Genomic DNA, 18,257 nt, shown 5'->3' with positions numbered 1-18,257 from the left:
TATGCTTAATCTACGCAACTGCCTTAGTAATCTATTACATAATTATTTAATATTTCTGAATTTTGTATTGTTTAAATTCAAAGCATATTTAGTTGCATGAATAAAAAATGCACAATCAGTGACTTATAATGCAGTGAGAAATACATAAACTGCATGTAAAGGTAACACTTTCATAACAGATTATATAATTATATCTTAAGGTAATTTTTAAAAAATTAGTTCTAGTTCAAAATTTTTGTACAATTTTACATAGTATTTGTATTTTAAATATTATCACTGCCAGTAATGAAATAATCCTAACTAAATGATTGCTTACACATTTATTCTAATTGATATCCATCTTAGAATAAGTAGCACAGGTATCTCTTCAAAGTAAGTGTTAGGGTTTGTAAAGGCACTGCCTCATTTAATAATATAATTTACAGAATTCTAAGAATAAGAATCTTTTTATCGTAATTAGAATTAGTGTGAATGATTGAATAATTCAGTGAACTAAATTAGATTTATTTAGTGCCTTCAAGAATTTGAGTACAGAAGACATAGTTCTCAACTGATTAACATTTTCTTATTCTATTTATTCCTTTTTACACAACTTATTTGGTAAATAAATGTCAATATAGTCAATTTATGTCTTCTGCTCTCAGACTTCTTTAAGAAGATTATTAATTAAATATTTCTGTCTATAAAGGAAATCTTAGTAAATACATTTTACTCGGATCAATATTTTTGTAATCGTAGTGTACATTTTTTAAAAAATTTTTTAGGATTTCTCAATATACATATAATGTATCTTAGAAATCTATGTATTAAGACTACCATAAAAATCCTGTATCTCTTCTAATTTTAACGATGTTTCTACAAAATATTCAAAAAAGCCTGTAACATTGTCATTTACAAAATGTTACATTCAAGTTTACATTTAATTCGGTTCGAGTAACAACAATGTTACTGTTTGCGTAAAACATCATAGGCGTGTATATATGTATACATATATATACATATATATATATATACACACATGCACACACACACGCACACGCACATACATACACGCATATATATATATATATGTATATGTATATATATATATATATGTATATGTATATATATATATATATATCTATATATGTATATGTATATATATATATATATATATATATATATATATATATATATATATATATATATATATATAATCACAAGTACACAATCTAAGTATTAAATTAAGTAATATAATATGCATATATTCGGAAATTAAATTCATATTGACACAAGTACAATCATTAATGATTTCAAAAAGGTACTTCTGTGCATCTTAAAAGATAAATTGTAAATTTTCTTAATAATTCGTATAAATGAAAATAATTTTTGTCAAGGCTCTATTATTTCTACAACAGAATGATATTTTTATTAGCCAAGATAAATAAAATGTTTATAAAAAATATTTTTGAATTGTTTCTCTTTGCTGTTTTTTTACTGTGCAATCAAATTTTTAAACGAGCAATCAATATAGTTGATATTATCAGATCTGAGTAAAAAAATGCAAAAACACAGATGCTTGAAATTAATCCGCATAATTAACATCAGTATGAAATCAATTACAAACAGAGGTTACAGTGCAGTGCAGTAAATAGCAAATGTAAAACAGGTCTCTTTAAACTCTAAATAAAGTGAAATAATTTTTTTCACTTCATTCGTTTCGAAGATCAGCAATTAACATATATGAAAATATGATCATCCACACTTCTAAAATCTTTAACTGTCTTTTTTCAATTGATTCAAATGTCATTAAATAATATAGACGTGATAAGAGTATTATAGGGCGGATTACAGTGCTTTCATTTTGCTTTCATTTCTTTCTCGTAGTCTTTTTACACTTGCACTTAAACTTTAAAAAATACCTTTATTTCTCTGTCTCATAATAGTGGAAGTACATTGTTGCAGGAGTATTAAACTCATATTGCTGTTAATAGTTGTTTCAAGTATACACTTTTTTGCATATGAATTTCCTGTAATTCTCAGGCTATACATCTGGCATTCATCTAAATATTTTTCATATAGTGTTATCCATCTATATATAGATACACTATCTTCAAAATGTGAATTTTTAAATTGCATATTAAATTATCATGTTTTTCTTTATGTACAATTGCAAATTGATTAGAACTCCAATGTACATCTTATATTACTAACATAGAAGATGCTGTTAAGGTCATTCTAAAAGAAAAGCACGTGCACGAGCTGTCATTTTCCTCACTCGACCCCTACTACTTATGCTAATTCCAGGTTCTGGTATACTTTCATCACTTTCTTCAGCATAATAACGTCGTTTTATTTTACGTCTATTTCTCACTGGTACTGTACTACTCTCATCACTTTCTTCATTATAACGTGCACGCTTTCCACTTCTCCTAGAATTTGATAATACATCTCGATGGTCAGATTCCCTACATGTACGCGATTTTCTCTGTGATGTTGAAGGTTCTACAAGTTCATCTGTATCATCACTATCTGAATCTTCATTGTTAGTACCATGATGCAACTGTTCCTCCTCCTCCTCCTCCTCCTCCTCCTCCTCTTCTTCTTCATCATCATCGGAATGACTTTCAGAGGCATTATTTCTTTTATTGTTGGCTGTATGTTTTGATCCTGCCGCATGTGGCAACTTTCGTGATCTTGTATTACTTCTATGAATTACTTCCTCTTCGCTTTCTTCATCGGAAGACTCCGAGATAAACTGATCTTGGTCCTCTGCATCGTCTTCTGCATCATCGTCGGGAATAACAAATTGTTTAGAATTTGATTTCACTTGTCTATTATTTTTACTATTTTTACTTCGGTTTTTACGAGTCTGTTTTCCACGACCACTAGGAGTATAAACTTCTCCAGAATCATTATCTGTACTCTCACTGCTTACTGCTTTCCTTGCTCTAGTTCGTCGTACAGGAGGACCATGACTGCTATCACTTTCCAATGATGCTTCGGATTCACTTAATTCACTGTCACTTTTTTTAACTTTCCTTTGCACCAAAGATCTAGGAATCCTCAATTTTATCATCGAACGCGTTGAGCTACCCGATTGTTTTTGAACACCATTAGTCATTCGGGATGGACCTTTAAGAAAATTAAGATTAATTTGTATTGGCTGGTTGAGCATAATCTACCATTTCTTAAGCTAGATTATATATATATATATATATATATATATATATATATATATATATATATATATAGACACACACACACACGCCCGCGCGCGCGCGCGTATAATAAAGCCAGCCATGTATACCTGGTTCATGCAGATTAGTAGGCTTTCTTTTTTGTTGCACAACTGTTCCTTCATCTTCTGTATTTATATCTTCATCTTCGGTACATATAAACTTTCCTTTGGATGGTCCTATTAGTTAATAGTAAGTACTTTAGTACAATTGTTGATAGACAAAAATACATAATATAAAAAAATATATTTGTGCATAGTCTAAACTCTTGAAAGAACAGAAATTACCAGTGCCATTTGTTAAACGTTGCTTTCGTTTCTGTACTTTCGTTTTCACATTTACTTTCGCATTATTATTACGTCTCCTTGCCGACTTCCAATTAGAAACAATTTTACGCATGTGTTCTTCAAACATTGCTGATAATCTTATTGTCATAGAATATATCTATAAATAACAAAAACATGAAAGAAAATCTTTCTACAAATAGTAAGAATTTTTTCGATAATCTCTTTTTACTTACTCTTGAACGTTTGTTTGTATTATAATTTCTACTATTTGTAAATATTAATTTCATATCTTTTGCAAATTCCAAAGGTGTTTCATAGTTGCCACCTAACAAATCTTCCTTTACAGTGCGTAAATCCATTGGTGTATCTATTATTTGATGATAATCTGGATGTTCCAACCTATCGACTGGTTCTCTATAAGATATATAAAGAATATTAAAACGAACAAATGTTTTAAAACAATCGAGACTATTATCGCCATTATCAATATAACACCGTACCTGAAAGGGATTGAATCTTCGCACTGCCACAAAGTATCCAATAACTGTCGACATGCCAATTTCCAATCTTGCGATATTTCTTGCGATCGAAGATTTCTACTAGAGGTTGATCTTTGTGTACTCGTTGAAGGTTTATCTTTCGCAGCCATATCTGTATCAGATTCCGATGAACAATATGTATCGACTAATTGATGATATACTGCAGGTACGTCTAACTCCGTGGTTTCTCTGGGGAGAAAAAAAAAAAAAAAAAAAAAAAAAAGTAACAATCAATATATTCCATAAATAATCGATGCTGCATTGTTACACACTTGACAATAGTAAATTCATTACTTACTTTATTATACGCAAACATAAATCTGTGATTATCCTTGCACATTTCACTATCCCACTATGAGGTTTATTAAATATCTCAGCATTTGTTGCTAAATATCTAATATCAAATTGAGCAGATGTTATTCTTCGATAAAAATGATTTTCGAAACGAGCTTTTATAGTTGATAAATCGATGGGATATTGTACAACAAATGCATAACCAGGATAAGCATTGAGATCTACTGGTGCCACAAAAGGTTCTGCTATCGCGAGGCTCATTACTTGGTCAAGGCCTCGTATAATTCTACGACATGTTGCAACTCTGTCACCCATTGGCCATTCCTCTGGAGTAGGTTGATACAATATAGCTTGTATCTCCTCTGGAAGCACAGGAACTGCTCCTCCAATTTCAGCAGGCAATCCTTAAAAATATAATTTTATTTAAATTTCATAGCAGCACTTTGTGGAAATCCTAAGCATCTTATCATTTTTTATTAATTGTATTAAACTTAACATAGAAATAATAATCAAACGGACATATAGGTTAAATAATAAACTTACTATCTCCATCAATCGGTTCAAGATCCCATGGACTCATTCGTTCATATTCTCCATTATCCCAACGTACACGGAAACACATAAAAAATGATTCGGGAAAATCTTCATCTAATGGTTCCATAGATTGAATTTGTCCCATCCACCATCCATCATCGATCATACAACGAAACCTATCACCTTCCGACCAACTGCGAGCCAATGCTATGTCAAACGTTTGACGTAGAACTAAAAAGTCCAACACATCTGGCATATCATGATATTTTATTGTAAAATTTTCTCCAGTAAATCGGCCTTCTTCATCCATTAATGCAAGCTTTAAACAACAAAGTCGGGGTGGACGAATTATATACTTTATACCTACTACTTTCACGAACTCTTGCGCCTAAAACAATGTGTATTAATGCGTTATGTGAAAATAACACTTCATAAGATAACATTAAAACTAATTAAATTTAATCCTCACCCTTATGCGCATTTTAGCCCATGGCTCACTATTTGGACCAAGTTCGTAAACTTTCTTATTTCTAACAGCGTCTAAATAAAATTGGTGACCTTGACGAAAATATACGATTTCATCACCCATTTGTGGATAATATGGAGCTTTACGTGGTACTACTTCGGTGAGCCATTCGGGAGGTCGAAGAACTTCAGGAACTTCAGTAATATCTTCACTATAAATATATGCTTTCTGATAAAAGAAATTGATATATGGATTAACAAAAATGTGATCTATACGTAAATGAACTAAAAGACTAAAGTAGAAAACTTTACCTTTGCTGTACGACCTTTATTGCGTCTTCTATCGGTATCGCTTGGTGGAGTAAGAGACCTTTTTTTAACAGGCTTACGTTTACTGCGTTTGGGAGGTTCAAGATTTAAACCATGATCTGCAATCCAATCTGAATATTGGGTACTACATTCAGAAGTAGAACTATCTGAACATAAATCTTCTTCATTTGCAGTTGAATCATTACTATTACTACTAGCCGAACTTCCTGTGGTTCCCCCGTTTTCAGGATTCTGTGGATAAATAATAACAATGAAGAGATAAGAATAAAATAAGAAAATATGTGATAAAATGAATACCACACTTGAAATACCTCAAATTCTTCATCGTCCCGTTCTTCGTCTCGTGCCGCTCTAGTTCTATATCCGTGTCTAGCACCTCTATTACGCTTTCGATTTGCTACTTTATTCCCTATACTATCCTGAACGGCTGCAGTGTTCAAAGCAGGTTGGGGTCTACTTCGCATTTCTCGCCTCCAATTTTCTAATTCCACATCTGCCATAGCACGACTGAAAATATAAAAGATCTATGTAAATATTTTCATGTAGAAAATATCCTTTGTCCGTATTTATATAAAGGAGCGATTAACACGTAAACATACAGCGAATTAAATTGTGTTTCCCTAGTAGCTTGATTCATAGGTCGAGCAAGAATTGGTTTATTCCAAGGTGTGGTATTGTCTCTTTGCCAATTACCACTACTTTGCCTAACACCTTCAACATCGCCTGCTCTCCTTAAGCCTGGCCTACTGCCGCGAGGACTAGCAATTTGACGAATTGGTTGTTCTCCTGCATTATCTTCTCTATCATTTGCACCTAAATCACCATCTGCGTCAATATTTTGTCTCTGTGCAAGAGCTTCAATCAATCTATCAATATTGGATCTTGGTTCTTGCACAGGAAGACCTTCTATAACTTCTTGCATTCCTATTGCACATCAAAATATGTGAAATTCATTTTTTTCTTTTTCACACACAATCGAATAGAGAGAAAGAATTACAATTGAAATTGCAATTATTTTACCTCCAGCGCCTACTGCTATATTAGGTACCAATTGTTCCCCACGACAATTTTCTCTACCAGGGACTAATCTTTGTAATGCAGGAGGGTATGGATTTCCATCCACATCAACGAGGAATGGAGGTGGCATTAAATGGGGAGCTGTTTGCGTTTGTTCATCCAAAACATAATTATTTATATCTCTAAGTAATGGCCTATAGTCTGTATGAAAGAAGAGTTCTTTTGGTACCTGCAATTATATTTTTTCTTGCATTTATAATGGATATTATTAAAGAATATATTTCTTTTAGCATTGCAAAAATGCAAATGTTATCGCCTTATAAATAAAAAAACTTACTATTTTCAATTTTTCTACGCCAGATCCAAATCCATACATTAAAAGGTGACCATGAGAATCGGTTGCTGCGATCATTGTTCCATCAGGAGACCATTTTGCATCAAAAACCGCACCATTTCCTTGTCCCTCGATAAAATTTTGAAAACAAGCCACTGGTTCTGTATTTAGAACATCCCATATAATGAGCTGTCCATCGTGACCGGCACTTAATATAACACGAGGATCTATCGGATGAGATTCCAGTACAAACACCTCATCTTTATGACGGCGAAGGACTTTTATTAATTCTCCCGATTTTGAGTTCCACACTTTCAATGAACTATCATTTACAGCGGTAATTACCCATTCGTCACTTACGTCCCAACAAACCATAGTAACTTTAGCCTTCTTATTTGTGTCTTCGTCCGTTTCTGGCTCTCTACAAAATTAAATATTCCTAATAAATATATACAACTGTGTATACAAACGTATATATATATATATATGTATGTATGTATGTATGTATGTATGTATGTATGTATGTATGTATGTACGTATGCATGTATGCATGTATGCATGTATGCATGTATGCATGTATGTAATGTAAGAGCTTTATCGAATAAATCTTTCTTATGGTTTATTTACCCGGGGAGTCTTGTGGTCATAAGAAGACGTTTATGCACCCACTGCTGTTGTTCAAAATTCCATACATTTGCAGTACCATCTTTAGATCCAGAAATAAATCTTAAACCACTGTGAGCCCATTGAATACTATCAACGGTATCAGAATGTGCCTCTACTTCTAAAACTCTACGTGGTCCTTCGTCCCCTAACATTGCATAAACTCTCACATGGTGATCGGCTGAGCCTGCTGCCATGAAAGCTCCACCAGGACTAAACGATGCACATATCATTTGAGCTTGGCCAGGTCTCATTTTTTCATGATATTGAATCGGCTTAGGTCTAAAAATGATATTAACCACATTTAATCATATTCGTCAATTAATATATAATTGATCTATCGTATACAATTGCTGACTTACTGAAATATTGCTCTTTCCTTTGGCTTTTTTGTATGAGACCAGAATGCAACTGAACCATCTGTACTGGTGGATACCATATAATAAACACCATTACAAGAAATAGGACAGAAGTTAATAGATGTTATCATACCAGAGTGTCCAGACAAAACAGCCACCTTAAAAGATTAATATAAATTTAAATCAAAGACATAAATCAGTTATAAGATAAATAAGATGAAATTAATATTATAAATAAAATTTTTCTGATAAGTAACTCTATTATATATTACATACAGGAGACATAGTTTGAAAACACCAGACTCTAAGTATCCGATCTAAACTGCCAGCTGCGAGTAACGTGTTATCGAAGTTTATTGCTATATCCATAATCTCGGCTGAAGCACCTCGAAATGTAGCTAATAGCCGACCATCTATAGAACTCCATACTTTAACAAGCAAATCATCTGCACCAGTTACTATGTATTTTCCCGTTCGATCATACAAAACGCAATAAACTGCTGATAAATGTCCTAATGTATGTCGATAAAGTTGCATTTTACTATAAAATTTGGTTGGTATTGCTTCTTGACGACTCATAGGACCTGAGTTTTCTCTTCCTTGAAGAACACGCACTGATAGAAAAATAATATACACGTTATAAGATATTATCAAGATAAAAGAATAAATCTAAATTTTTAATTGTAATGAATATATAAAATATGATAAAGCTCATAGCTTACCTATGTTAGTCACTGATAAACTATAAGGAAGATCCATAAAAGGCTTTCCTCCTAATCTTCCAGAACAAGCAACGATACCACGCGTTCGACGGGATAGATCTGTCATATAAAAATATTTATTTAATAAAATGTTTTATATTTTTTTAATATATACAGGGTGTTACCTTCAACAGTGGTACTGAAAAAATAAGTCGAAAATTGTAGAGTACAGTTCTTGCGTAGAAGGTGAGATTTCAAAAAAAAAAAAAAAAAAAAAAAAAAAAAAAAAAATAATGTACTCTAGAATTTTCAACTCTCTGCTCGGTTGTATCACTATCGCCAGAACGCTCTGCATAATATATCATATGTAAAATTAATGTATACCTTCGTGCGTACGTAATAAAGATTGTCTGCCAGCTCCAAGTAATGATATAACTCCTGGAATACATGGCGGTACCTCTTTTTCTAAAACCGGACCTATTCTTGCACATATTTGCAGCAAGTATTGCGATCCTATGTGAGGATATTTCTTTTCCTGTTGATAATAATTGTGATTTAAATATTGTATTTGAAACAAATTGTTCTTTAAACTGAAAATTCATATCTTAAAAGTTTATAGAATGACTAGACTAAACTTCTTAATTATATAAAAAATTAAATTTTTATAATGTTTAATAGTCGTTAATGAATAAAATTATAATTCTCTTTTAAATAGAAAAGCTTTTTATAATAATTTTGAAATAAATTGACATTAACGAATAAAAAGATCGATTAAATCACGTAATTTTGGAAAAGGATAAATGACTTGAAAAAAATACGATTATCGATAGTTCCCGCCAATATTTAAAATGAATTGTAAAGTAGTGCCTGGTATTAACCAATGAGCGCTCGAAAGAAGGAAGACATCCAATCTTGGCGTAGCACTCGTGCACGAGATCAAGTTCTATAAATAAGCCGTAGGCACGTATATTCATTGATCAGCTCACGCAAGATGGCTCAAAGCAAGCGACCATTGGCACAGGGAACAAAGTAGTGGGGAGAATCTTCCGCAATGGCGACGCTAACTCTAAAAGAATGGACGAGGAGTGGGATGGAAAAGGGGGGTAGCGCCCCTCAGAAAGGGATGCACGTACTTCGATATTATTTCGGCCAACGATTTAACGACGACAGAGCTAAGGCACATATACGATGCGACGCGGTAACCTTAAATCTAGGCCCTTTGACCGGGCGATTACAGAGACTGATCTAATGAAAATCAAAGTCGCGTAATAGCGATGATGCTCGCTGTAATGTCGATGCACTCTTACCAATTCTTGGAAACTTTGGCTATGCACATTTCCCTCCCAATCGAGCCTTTCTGGTAAAACCTGAAAGGAGAAAAAGAAAATATGACGAGGATCGATCGATCGTCGGATCGATAAGGTCGTACGAAGTGATTAATTTATGAAGAAAAATCAAGATCATCGACCCTGCAATTCTAATGTTTTGACAAGCAGAAACCACGTGCAAACCATGTGGGAGACGATTGCTATGTATAGTGTCAGTCCGGCAAAACGTCAACTCCGGACCAATCTCGTCTTACCTTCGCTCGCTCCAAATCGCGCTTCAGCGTCTGAAACAAACATACACGTTCTTTCGTTACGTTCGTCGCGTCGACGATAGCTCGACGTTAAATTCGATCGAATACTCACCGTAGCAGCCTCGTGACATGGCCCTGCCGCGAGAAATTTTGCTATCAAGAAGTAGAGCTCTGAAAAGAACGAGTGAACGGCGATTAGAGGGGAACGAAGCGCACACACACGGCCACGGTTAGGCGGCTTTGCCGACGGTTATGCTCGCTTATCGCATCTCAATCGTTACCTGGTGCTATAGCAGACTCGTTTCTCGATACACTGGCATCCATTTCGTATGGCGAATCCATCGTTATTCACTCACGGACGTAAAGAAAGATTTATTTTTTTCGGGTCATAGCGTGGCGATAACCATTTCGGATTTCATTTTCTCTCGCGAGATCTCGACCGCGAGACGCACACGCACGCTCACCTCCTCGACGGAAAGTAGTACCCCCGCCTCCTCGACTTCCCCTCTATGCCTCTCGTCCCTTCCACTCCAACTGACGAATAGCAAAGCAGCTATCCAGGGATGTATTTCTTATCCTTCGAGACCCTCACCTTCCTTATCGCCTTTTTTTTTATTCTTTTCTATTTTTTTTTTTTTCTTTTTCTTTTTTTCTTTTCTTCTTTATCTTTTTTTGTTTCCTTTCTTTACTCATTTACGATCAGATCTTTCTTTCACCTTCATGATCCTGTGTTTTTCGCTAAGTTCCTCGCAGCTCGTGCGACTCCTTTTAACCATATTTTCAACATTTCTCTTCCCTTTGTGATAAACAATAATTACGGACGAAGGATATATACTCGTATACACATACACGGTGATTTTTGTGTGGATGTGCTCATGCTATTTACACGTAGTAGTGTAAACGCTTGCAAGATAGATTATTCGGCTAAACATCTCGCGATATGGGTAATGTTTTGATACATTAGCGTGCACTCATTTCTAAATGATTTACAAATAACATAATCCATATGCGCTTTCTATGGATTTATACGACGTTTCATGTCCTTTTATTAAACTTGACGATTAAGAGAGAAAGTAAATGAAGAAGAAGAAAAAAAACTTTTTTTCGTTCATTAAATTACCCTATTTCGTCTTACGTCCAATTTATTGTGCAATGCCAACTTCTATGACCGAGGTTCTTCGATTGACGCCATTATTTTAAAAACGAAAACTTTCGAAATATGAAATCATAGTACAATACCGCACGGATCGAAAGATCGAAAAGATAAAAATATTAATTTTAATACTAAAGTAGGTGAATATATGTTCAATAATACATGTACATCTATGACAATTAAGTGACACATTTCACAATATCATTGACTGTGCTTCGTCATTGATAAAGCGAAAACTCGAAAATAAATATTGAGATGGAAATAATTATTTTGTTATACAAAAAAAATTAATAATTTTAGAAAGATGACATTAATATAATCCCGTCTGTGCTTGATACTAGAATGATAGATACTTGATATTAAAAGATTTGTTACGTGAGGTTACTTTAGGTTAGTTTTATAACTATGTACGTCTACATGTATTTAAAACGTGCACTTTTTTGTTGGTAAGAAAGAAAAATGAAAATGTCGATAATAAAAGAAGGAAAATCTTTATAATCAATTATATGTTTCTTAATGTAAATCAGAAGTGCATACGTATTATTCTTGTTACATATATATATAAATACATAATATATATATATATATGTGTGTGTGTGTGTGTGTGTGTATGTATATATTTTACCACTTGATTGTACAAAAGAAATAAACAAATTATACTAATGTAAATTATAACAATTTGGATAAAGTATACGATCATTATACTCGTTATACGTTATTAGAAACATTTTTGCTGAAAAGTGTTATATCATTAATGACGTAATCCTTTCCCTGTGAAAATGTGAAAAAATGATTAGGCGATTAATGTTATACCAGACTATTGTCACTCATGGCAAACAATTATTTAACCTTTCTTGTTATCGCGTAATAGTTCGCCTCGATCACAATTATGATTTGATTGTAATTTGATGTTAATCCGCTTAGACGTGTCGATCATCTTTGCACGATTAAAAGTTTTAGAAGGTAAAAGAAAAAAAAAAAAAAAGAAAAAAAGAAAAAAAGAAAAAAAAATCATTATGAGGTAGATATTCAAGATGGTTGCTGCGAAACTTGAAACAAACTCGAAATCGTACATGTTGCGCGTGATCATTTGCGGAGCTCTTCTCGTTTCCCAAGATGTTTCAATGAAATTAATAATGAATCAATGCGATTTAATGCGAAATATAAAAGGCGATTTATAGTCGAACGTTTTGTATATTCAAAATGTCTTTATATTCTATGATGATGCAAGTATTTAATGAACTTACGAAAAGGCTGATCGAAGATGTGTCGATAGGATAAAATTTTGTGTAAAAATTTCTGCTAATTAATGTGTATTATATCATTTGGTAAAATTTCATAATTCACAAATTAAATTTTGCATAAGTGATCACATGAATGCCATTAATTTTTTTCTATTCGACATTGAAAGAAATAGTGTAAAATTGCTTATGGTAACGTAATTTTAAGTAAAAATTGGACTAACTTATCTATAATAAACGTAATCAACTGTCTCTAAATGAGGCTTTAGTTGATAGTGTAACCTTTAAAAGTTTTCTCCAACAGTGTCGACAATTTTAGTGTCTTACAAAAACTATTCAGGTACTTGCATGCAACAAATAATTTTGTTAAACAAATTAAATGTTCAGCTTTTATTACGTGTTCCAAATTATTAATTTATTTATTTAGCAAAATAATAATGTTTGTGATTTAAGATTCAAAAACATACCATGTCTTGGATAAGAGAAAGTACGTTAAATTGTCTTCAGTACTTAGCTGTAAAGATTTTAAAAAGTGGTCAAATTCCTAAACATGTAGCATTTATTATGGATGGAAATAGAAGATATGCTAATAAAAATCATCTTGAAAAGATAAGTGGACACACGCAAGGGTATGCATATGTTATAAGAAAAAACATTAAATTATATATTGTATTAATGAAATAATTCATCTAATTTTTATGAATAATTAGGTTTCACAAATTAGCAGAAACTCTACAGTGGTGTTTAGACCTTGGTATTCCAGAAGTAACTGTTTATGCATTTAGTATAGAAAATTTTAAAAGGTCCAAGGAAGAGGTCAGTGGACTTATGGAACTTGCTAGACAAAAATTTCAAAGTTTGTTAGATGAGAAGTAATTATCTTTTTTTTTTATATACATATATATATATATATATATATATATATATATATATATATATATATATATATATACACACACACACATATATATAATATCTCTAATACCGTTAGGATTGATGATTATTCCATTGAAATTATTATGAAGCGCAATTTAGAAATGTTTTGTTATCTTTAGAGAAAAGTTGATGGAACACGGTATATGCGTGCGTATTATAGGAAATTTAGAATTACTTCCGGAGGATCTACGTAAATTAGTGGCAGAAGCCATAGTCATTACCAAAAATAATAATAAAGCATTCCTTAATATTGCCTTTGCTTATACATGTAAGTATATGTTATTACTTATCAAGAAGAGTAATTCGTTTCAACGGTGTGTTACTTATAATTTGTTTAGCAAGAGACGAAATGACACATGCAATTAAAGATATATTAAGAGGTATTAATGACGCGGATCTTCTACCAGAAGATATAAACGAAGATCTTATTTCTAAGTGTTTGTACACTTATAATTCCCCAAATCCTGATTTACTTATTCGTACTTCTGGAGAAATTCGTCTTAGTGATTTTCTTATATGGCAGGTAAACTCTACAGACGTCGTATTATTTTCATCTTATTTTATTTATTAAATATTCCATGATCATCCAAATGTTTGCAGGTTAGTAACAGTTGCATCTATTTCGTTGATGTATTATGGCCTGAATTCAGTGCTTGGGATTTACTTGGTGCAATCTTTTATTATCAGAGATGTTATACAAATTTACAAACTATTGCAAAAGCACAAAATATAACTAATTATAATAGCAGAGTTACTAATTATCTTAATAAATTATATCACGAACGGCAGACTATGCTGCAAAATATATGTGCTTCAGAAATTCTAGCATACAATGGAAATAAATGATCCAAAAATAGAGTATATACAATTATCCACCAAAAATATAATTATACAGAGGAACAAAAAACAATATGTTTTTCATCTTATTTATTTTCCTTATAACTATTTTGTTGATATTTGTATTTATTTTTATTCAATTTTTTTTCTCCAAAATCTTTAATCACGCAATATATACGTTTTATTTATTTGTGATTTTATGATCAAATATCTGTATAATGGGAAATAATATTAATAGAGAATTACAAAAAATTATAGCCAGGTAATAAATTGACAATTACAATTGGTTAGTAGTCTACATGTGTATAAATAAATGTTAATACGATCTTAAATAACTTTTAGCATATATGTACACAACTGCGTAAAACTAAAAACTCAGGGATGTATTAATGTAAAATATTACACATTACACAAAGAGATATTTTTATTATATTAGATATTAAAAACAAATTTCACTTTTCAATATGTGGTATCTTATTTCTTCAGTATTATATATGATAATAGTTGATGAAAGTGATATTTTTATATAACTTTTAATACACTGCATTTGTTCACTTTTGATAAAATTACATTCCTCGATAGTTTCGATTAATTTCTTATATTCCATAAATTTTTTAATATCTTACTTTCTTTGGATAGTATGCAGAATAATGATAATAATAATAATAATATTAATAATAATAATAATAATAATAATAATAATAATAATAATAATAATGTTTTAAATGAAACTTAATTATTATTTATTTATTATAATTATGGAAATCTTTTAATAATGATATACTTTGACAAAAATTCAATATTGAAAGCTCTAATACATTTGTAGTAAATATTGAAATTGTGATACTTGTACTATATAGATGGTATATTTAATTTTTAGCACAAAATGATATCTTATTATTAAATTTTACAATATTTACAATAAATAATTTTACATATTATGTTATATCTGTACATGTATATACATATGAATGTAATATTTATAATAAAATAAATTACATCTGTGTGTAATCTGTAAATAAATATATAAATACATTCGTATAATGTATAAATCACATAAAATAAAATTATATATTAAATCTAGTATTACGGTAAAAACTTTTCAATAAGGTATATTTTGTCTAATTTTCACTTAGAATTAAATTGCGGATAACGTCGTGCCGATGGCTGTCTTTGCCTGGCAAGAAAGGATTGCCCTTGTCCCGAGCTAAGTGCTACAAGATGTTGATCTAATGCTTCCCTATGAGAAGACAATCCTAAACGATAAAATGCTGATATCATTAACTTTTCTTCCATTTCTCTGACCATTTTGGATTCTTTCAATGATCTTTCCATATCTTCAATTATTTTACGTTGTTCTAAAATTTGATTACGTAAGACGACAATTTCAGAAGGGGAAGAATTATTTTGCTTAGGATCTAAACTTTTTATAACACTTTTTGCTTTCTCAATATATTTCTTATAACGTTCTTCGAGTGCTGCATTATCATATTCACGTCGTGTCAATTTTTCTTGCAATGTAAAGGCTTTCTGTTTCTGACTCTGTAATGCATTATCTCGATCTTCAATTTGTAATACCAAACGATCCCGTTCTACTTGTGCTCTTCTCAATTCATCCTGTAATTGTGTTATTTTTTGTTGTAGCGTAATATTGTAATTTTTAACATCGGTACTAGATTGATTCCCAATTGCTTCTTCCAATTTATTTTCTAATTCAATTATCCTCTGATTAGCTTCATGATTTTGTCCTCTGAGAGTATTTAATTGTTCTTCAGAATGTTCAAGTAGCGCTTGCACGGTAGGTAATTTATCTTCATTACCTTTTTCTGTTAATTTTAATATTTTATTCTCATATTGTAAAAATAATCTCTCTTTAATATCAAACGGAATCATTTCTGTACTATCTACCGCATCATCTGATACAGGCTTAGAAACATTTTCTGCTGCTTGTAATTGCGTACACTTTAATTCCTCATTTGTTTCTTTCAAAGCATCTCGTTCTATGATTAATCTATCTCTTTCTCTTTGGACGGAACTCAATTTTGCCTCCATCTTTTTCCCTTGAAATTCGAGTCGATCACACTTATTACTTTGTTCATCTAACTTGTGACTAACTTCTGCAAGTTGCTGTTTACACAGTTCCAAATGATTGCGCAACATCCCAGCTCGTTTTATCTCCTCCTCATAATCAATCTTGGCTTGTAAGTATTCCATATTTTTTTCTTCCAAAATTTTTACCTGTCGCCTCAGATCGCTCAGATCTTCCATCTTCTTTTTGTAAGAATCTATAGTAAGTTCGTACTTTGCTACTTTGTCTGCCGTTTCGCGTAATGCATCTACTTCATCTTTCAGGATATTAGCTTCGTCCGCTGATTTTTGTAAATCTTCTTGCTTAGTCTGCAATTCTAATACTTCTTTCTCTAGCAGTTCTATTTTTAATCTATAATCATCCCTAGAGGTCTCCAATTTAAATACTTCATCTTTGAGAGCTTCTACCTGTTTTCGAAGACTAGAATATTTTAAAATAGAACCTGAATCTTCAGGATTTTCAAATTCGTCCAATCTTTCTTGAAGTTTCTTATTTTCAGCGATTAATCCTACTTTTTCTTCCTGAAGAAGAGAAAGCTGTTGATCAAGTTCATGGCATCTTTGTTCTAATTGTTCTTTCATATCAACTGCTATTTGCAATTCTGACAATAATCTTTGCTGAGCACCATCCGTTGCGTCTAATGATTCAAAGTTAAGACTGGTGCCCAAGCTTAATCTAGGGCCGTGCATACTACTTTCCAATGTTTGAATACTTTGCATTATAGCTTGTTGCACGGACTCCTCCATACTCATAATTCTGGTTATATATTGTTGCTTCTGATTGCAGTTTACAGCACACCCAAGAATAAGTTGCAATAAACGACATAATTCGTCTCTGTCGCAGTGCTCTCCTATTTTACCAGCATCCGGCTTTACATAGCCTGACAATTGTTGATTCAAACACTCTATATAATATTCCATGACAGCTTCAATAATTTTTTTAAGATTACTGACTTTGAGACGCCAATTAGAATTAACATCTGTCTTAATTTTTGCCCGCCAAACTGCTGTAAACCATTCTGGTGCTATTTGAGCTAGAACTTCGGCCAACGCAACACCATCACTTATATCTTCTAGCGATGAATGAGCAGCTTGAAGATCAAAGGTATCTAACCATTTGATCAAGCAAATTATTTGCTGATCACCCATCTTTCAGGATAACTATTCAATAAAACGTAATCCTTGGAAATCCTTATTGTATGTTTAATCTAAATGAATTATTCCATATGTATTGAAAAAACAACATACATATAATAAATAATAACACGAAGGAAAAGCAATTTATTCGCTGAATATATAGTAAGAAGTCTTGACATAGATCTATGTTATAGATAATGAATGTTTGATATCAAACAGATACAAAAAAAAAAAAAAAGAAAACAATAGAAATAAAAGACAAACTTTACTATTTGTTTAACTTATTAAAAAATGTACTGCACGTCATCTTTAGAACAGCAAACGTTCAGACAGGCAACGTGTATCGAAGCACAGTGCAAAACCAAAAACACTGTTACCATATTTTTCCCATCAAAATTTCTTATATCTGAAAAGTTCTTCAATAAAATGGCCATAAATTTTTTAACCAAAAATTAATATGATTTAGTTACAAAATAGATAAATGCAAATTGAAATTTTAAAACAATTTCATTTGTCACAACATTATGGATCGAAGTAGCGTACCT

At 31.8% G+C, this 18,257-nt stretch overlaps 3 protein-coding genes across 3 annotated transcripts; 1 reads left to right on the top strand and 2 right to left on the bottom strand.

The window, feature by feature from the left end:
• Window positions 1-1,181: 1,181 nt before the first annotated feature.
• Window positions 1,182-11,925, bottom strand: LOC124952956 (PH-interacting protein). Its single transcript, XM_047503655.1, has 22 exons — window positions 10,602-11,925; window positions 10,433-10,491; window positions 10,324-10,353; window positions 10,049-10,108; window positions 9,126-9,276; window positions 8,763-8,861; window positions 8,317-8,654; window positions 8,044-8,198; window positions 7,646-7,963; window positions 7,022-7,439; window positions 6,688-6,913; window positions 6,267-6,591; window positions 5,979-6,174; window positions 5,650-5,898; window positions 5,342-5,566; window positions 4,882-5,260; window positions 4,343-4,742; window positions 4,006-4,233; window positions 3,739-3,919; window positions 3,506-3,662; window positions 3,290-3,397; window positions 1,182-3,114 (listed from the first exon to the last, which is right to left on the bottom strand). Exons 1-22 carry the CDS (start codon window positions 10,660-10,662, stop codon window positions 2,213-2,215), a joined length of 5,265 nt encoding a protein of 1,754 aa, XP_047359611.1. The 5' UTR covers window positions 10,663-11,925; the 3' UTR covers window positions 1,182-2,212.
• Window positions 9,794-14,770, top strand: LOC124952969 (dehydrodolichyl diphosphate synthase complex subunit DHDDS). The gene is made up of 6 exons (XM_047503691.1): window positions 9,794-13,054; window positions 13,168-13,343; window positions 13,425-13,586; window positions 13,770-13,918; window positions 13,989-14,173; window positions 14,251-14,770. The coding sequence occupies exons 2-6, from the start codon at window positions 13,183-13,185 to the stop codon at window positions 14,494-14,496; spliced, it is 903 nt and encodes a 300-aa protein (XP_047359647.1). The 5' UTR covers window positions 9,794-13,054; window positions 13,168-13,182; the 3' UTR covers window positions 14,497-14,770.
• LOC124952961 (protein Hook homolog 3) lies at window positions 14,215-18,071 on the bottom strand. The gene has a single exon (XM_047503665.1). The coding sequence runs from the start codon at window positions 17,722-17,724 to the stop codon at window positions 15,616-15,618; it is 2,109 nt and encodes a 702-aa protein (XP_047359621.1). The 5' UTR covers window positions 17,725-18,071; the 3' UTR covers window positions 14,215-15,615.
• Window positions 18,072-18,257: the final 186 nt, after the last annotated feature.

The sequence above is a fragment of the Vespa velutina genome, chromosome 11 (assembly GCF_912470025.1).
Source record: "Vespa velutina chromosome 11, iVesVel2.1, whole genome shotgun sequence".
Lineage (NCBI taxonomy): Eukaryota > Metazoa > Arthropoda > Insecta > Hymenoptera > Vespidae > Vespa > Vespa velutina.
The sequence above is the reverse complement of the archived record's forward strand: the minus strand, read 5'-3'. Positions and strand labels throughout refer to the sequence as shown.

Excerpts from the sequence above, each read along its gene's own strand:
- LOC124952956 (XM_047503655.1), bottom strand. The coding sequence starts at position 10,662 with ATGGATTCGCCATACGAAATGGATGCCAGTGTATCGAGAAACGAGTCT. Across the intron at positions 9,277-10,048 it reads GCCAAAGTTTCCAAGAATTG|GAAAAGAAATATCCTCACAT; the intron begins GTAAGAGTGCAT and ends TATTATCAACAG. Across the intron at positions 8,655-8,762 it reads TTTATCAGTGACTAACATAG|TGCGTGTTCTTCAAGGAAGA; the intron begins GTAAGCTATGAG and ends TTTTTCTATCAG.
- LOC124952969 (XM_047503691.1), top strand. The coding sequence starts at position 13,183 with ATGTCTTGGATAAGAGAAAGTACGTTAAATTGTCTTCAGTACTTAGCT. Across the intron at positions 13,587-13,769 it reads CAAAGTTTGTTAGATGAGAA|AGAAAAGTTGATGGAACACG; the intron begins GTAATTATCTTT and ends TGTTATCTTTAG. Across the intron at positions 13,919-13,988 it reads TATTGCCTTTGCTTATACAT|CAAGAGACGAAATGACACAT; the intron begins GTAAGTATATGT and ends TAATTTGTTTAG.
- LOC124952961 (XM_047503665.1), bottom strand. The coding sequence starts at position 17,724 with ATGGGTGATCAGCAAATAATTTGCTTGATCAAATGGTTAGATACCTTT.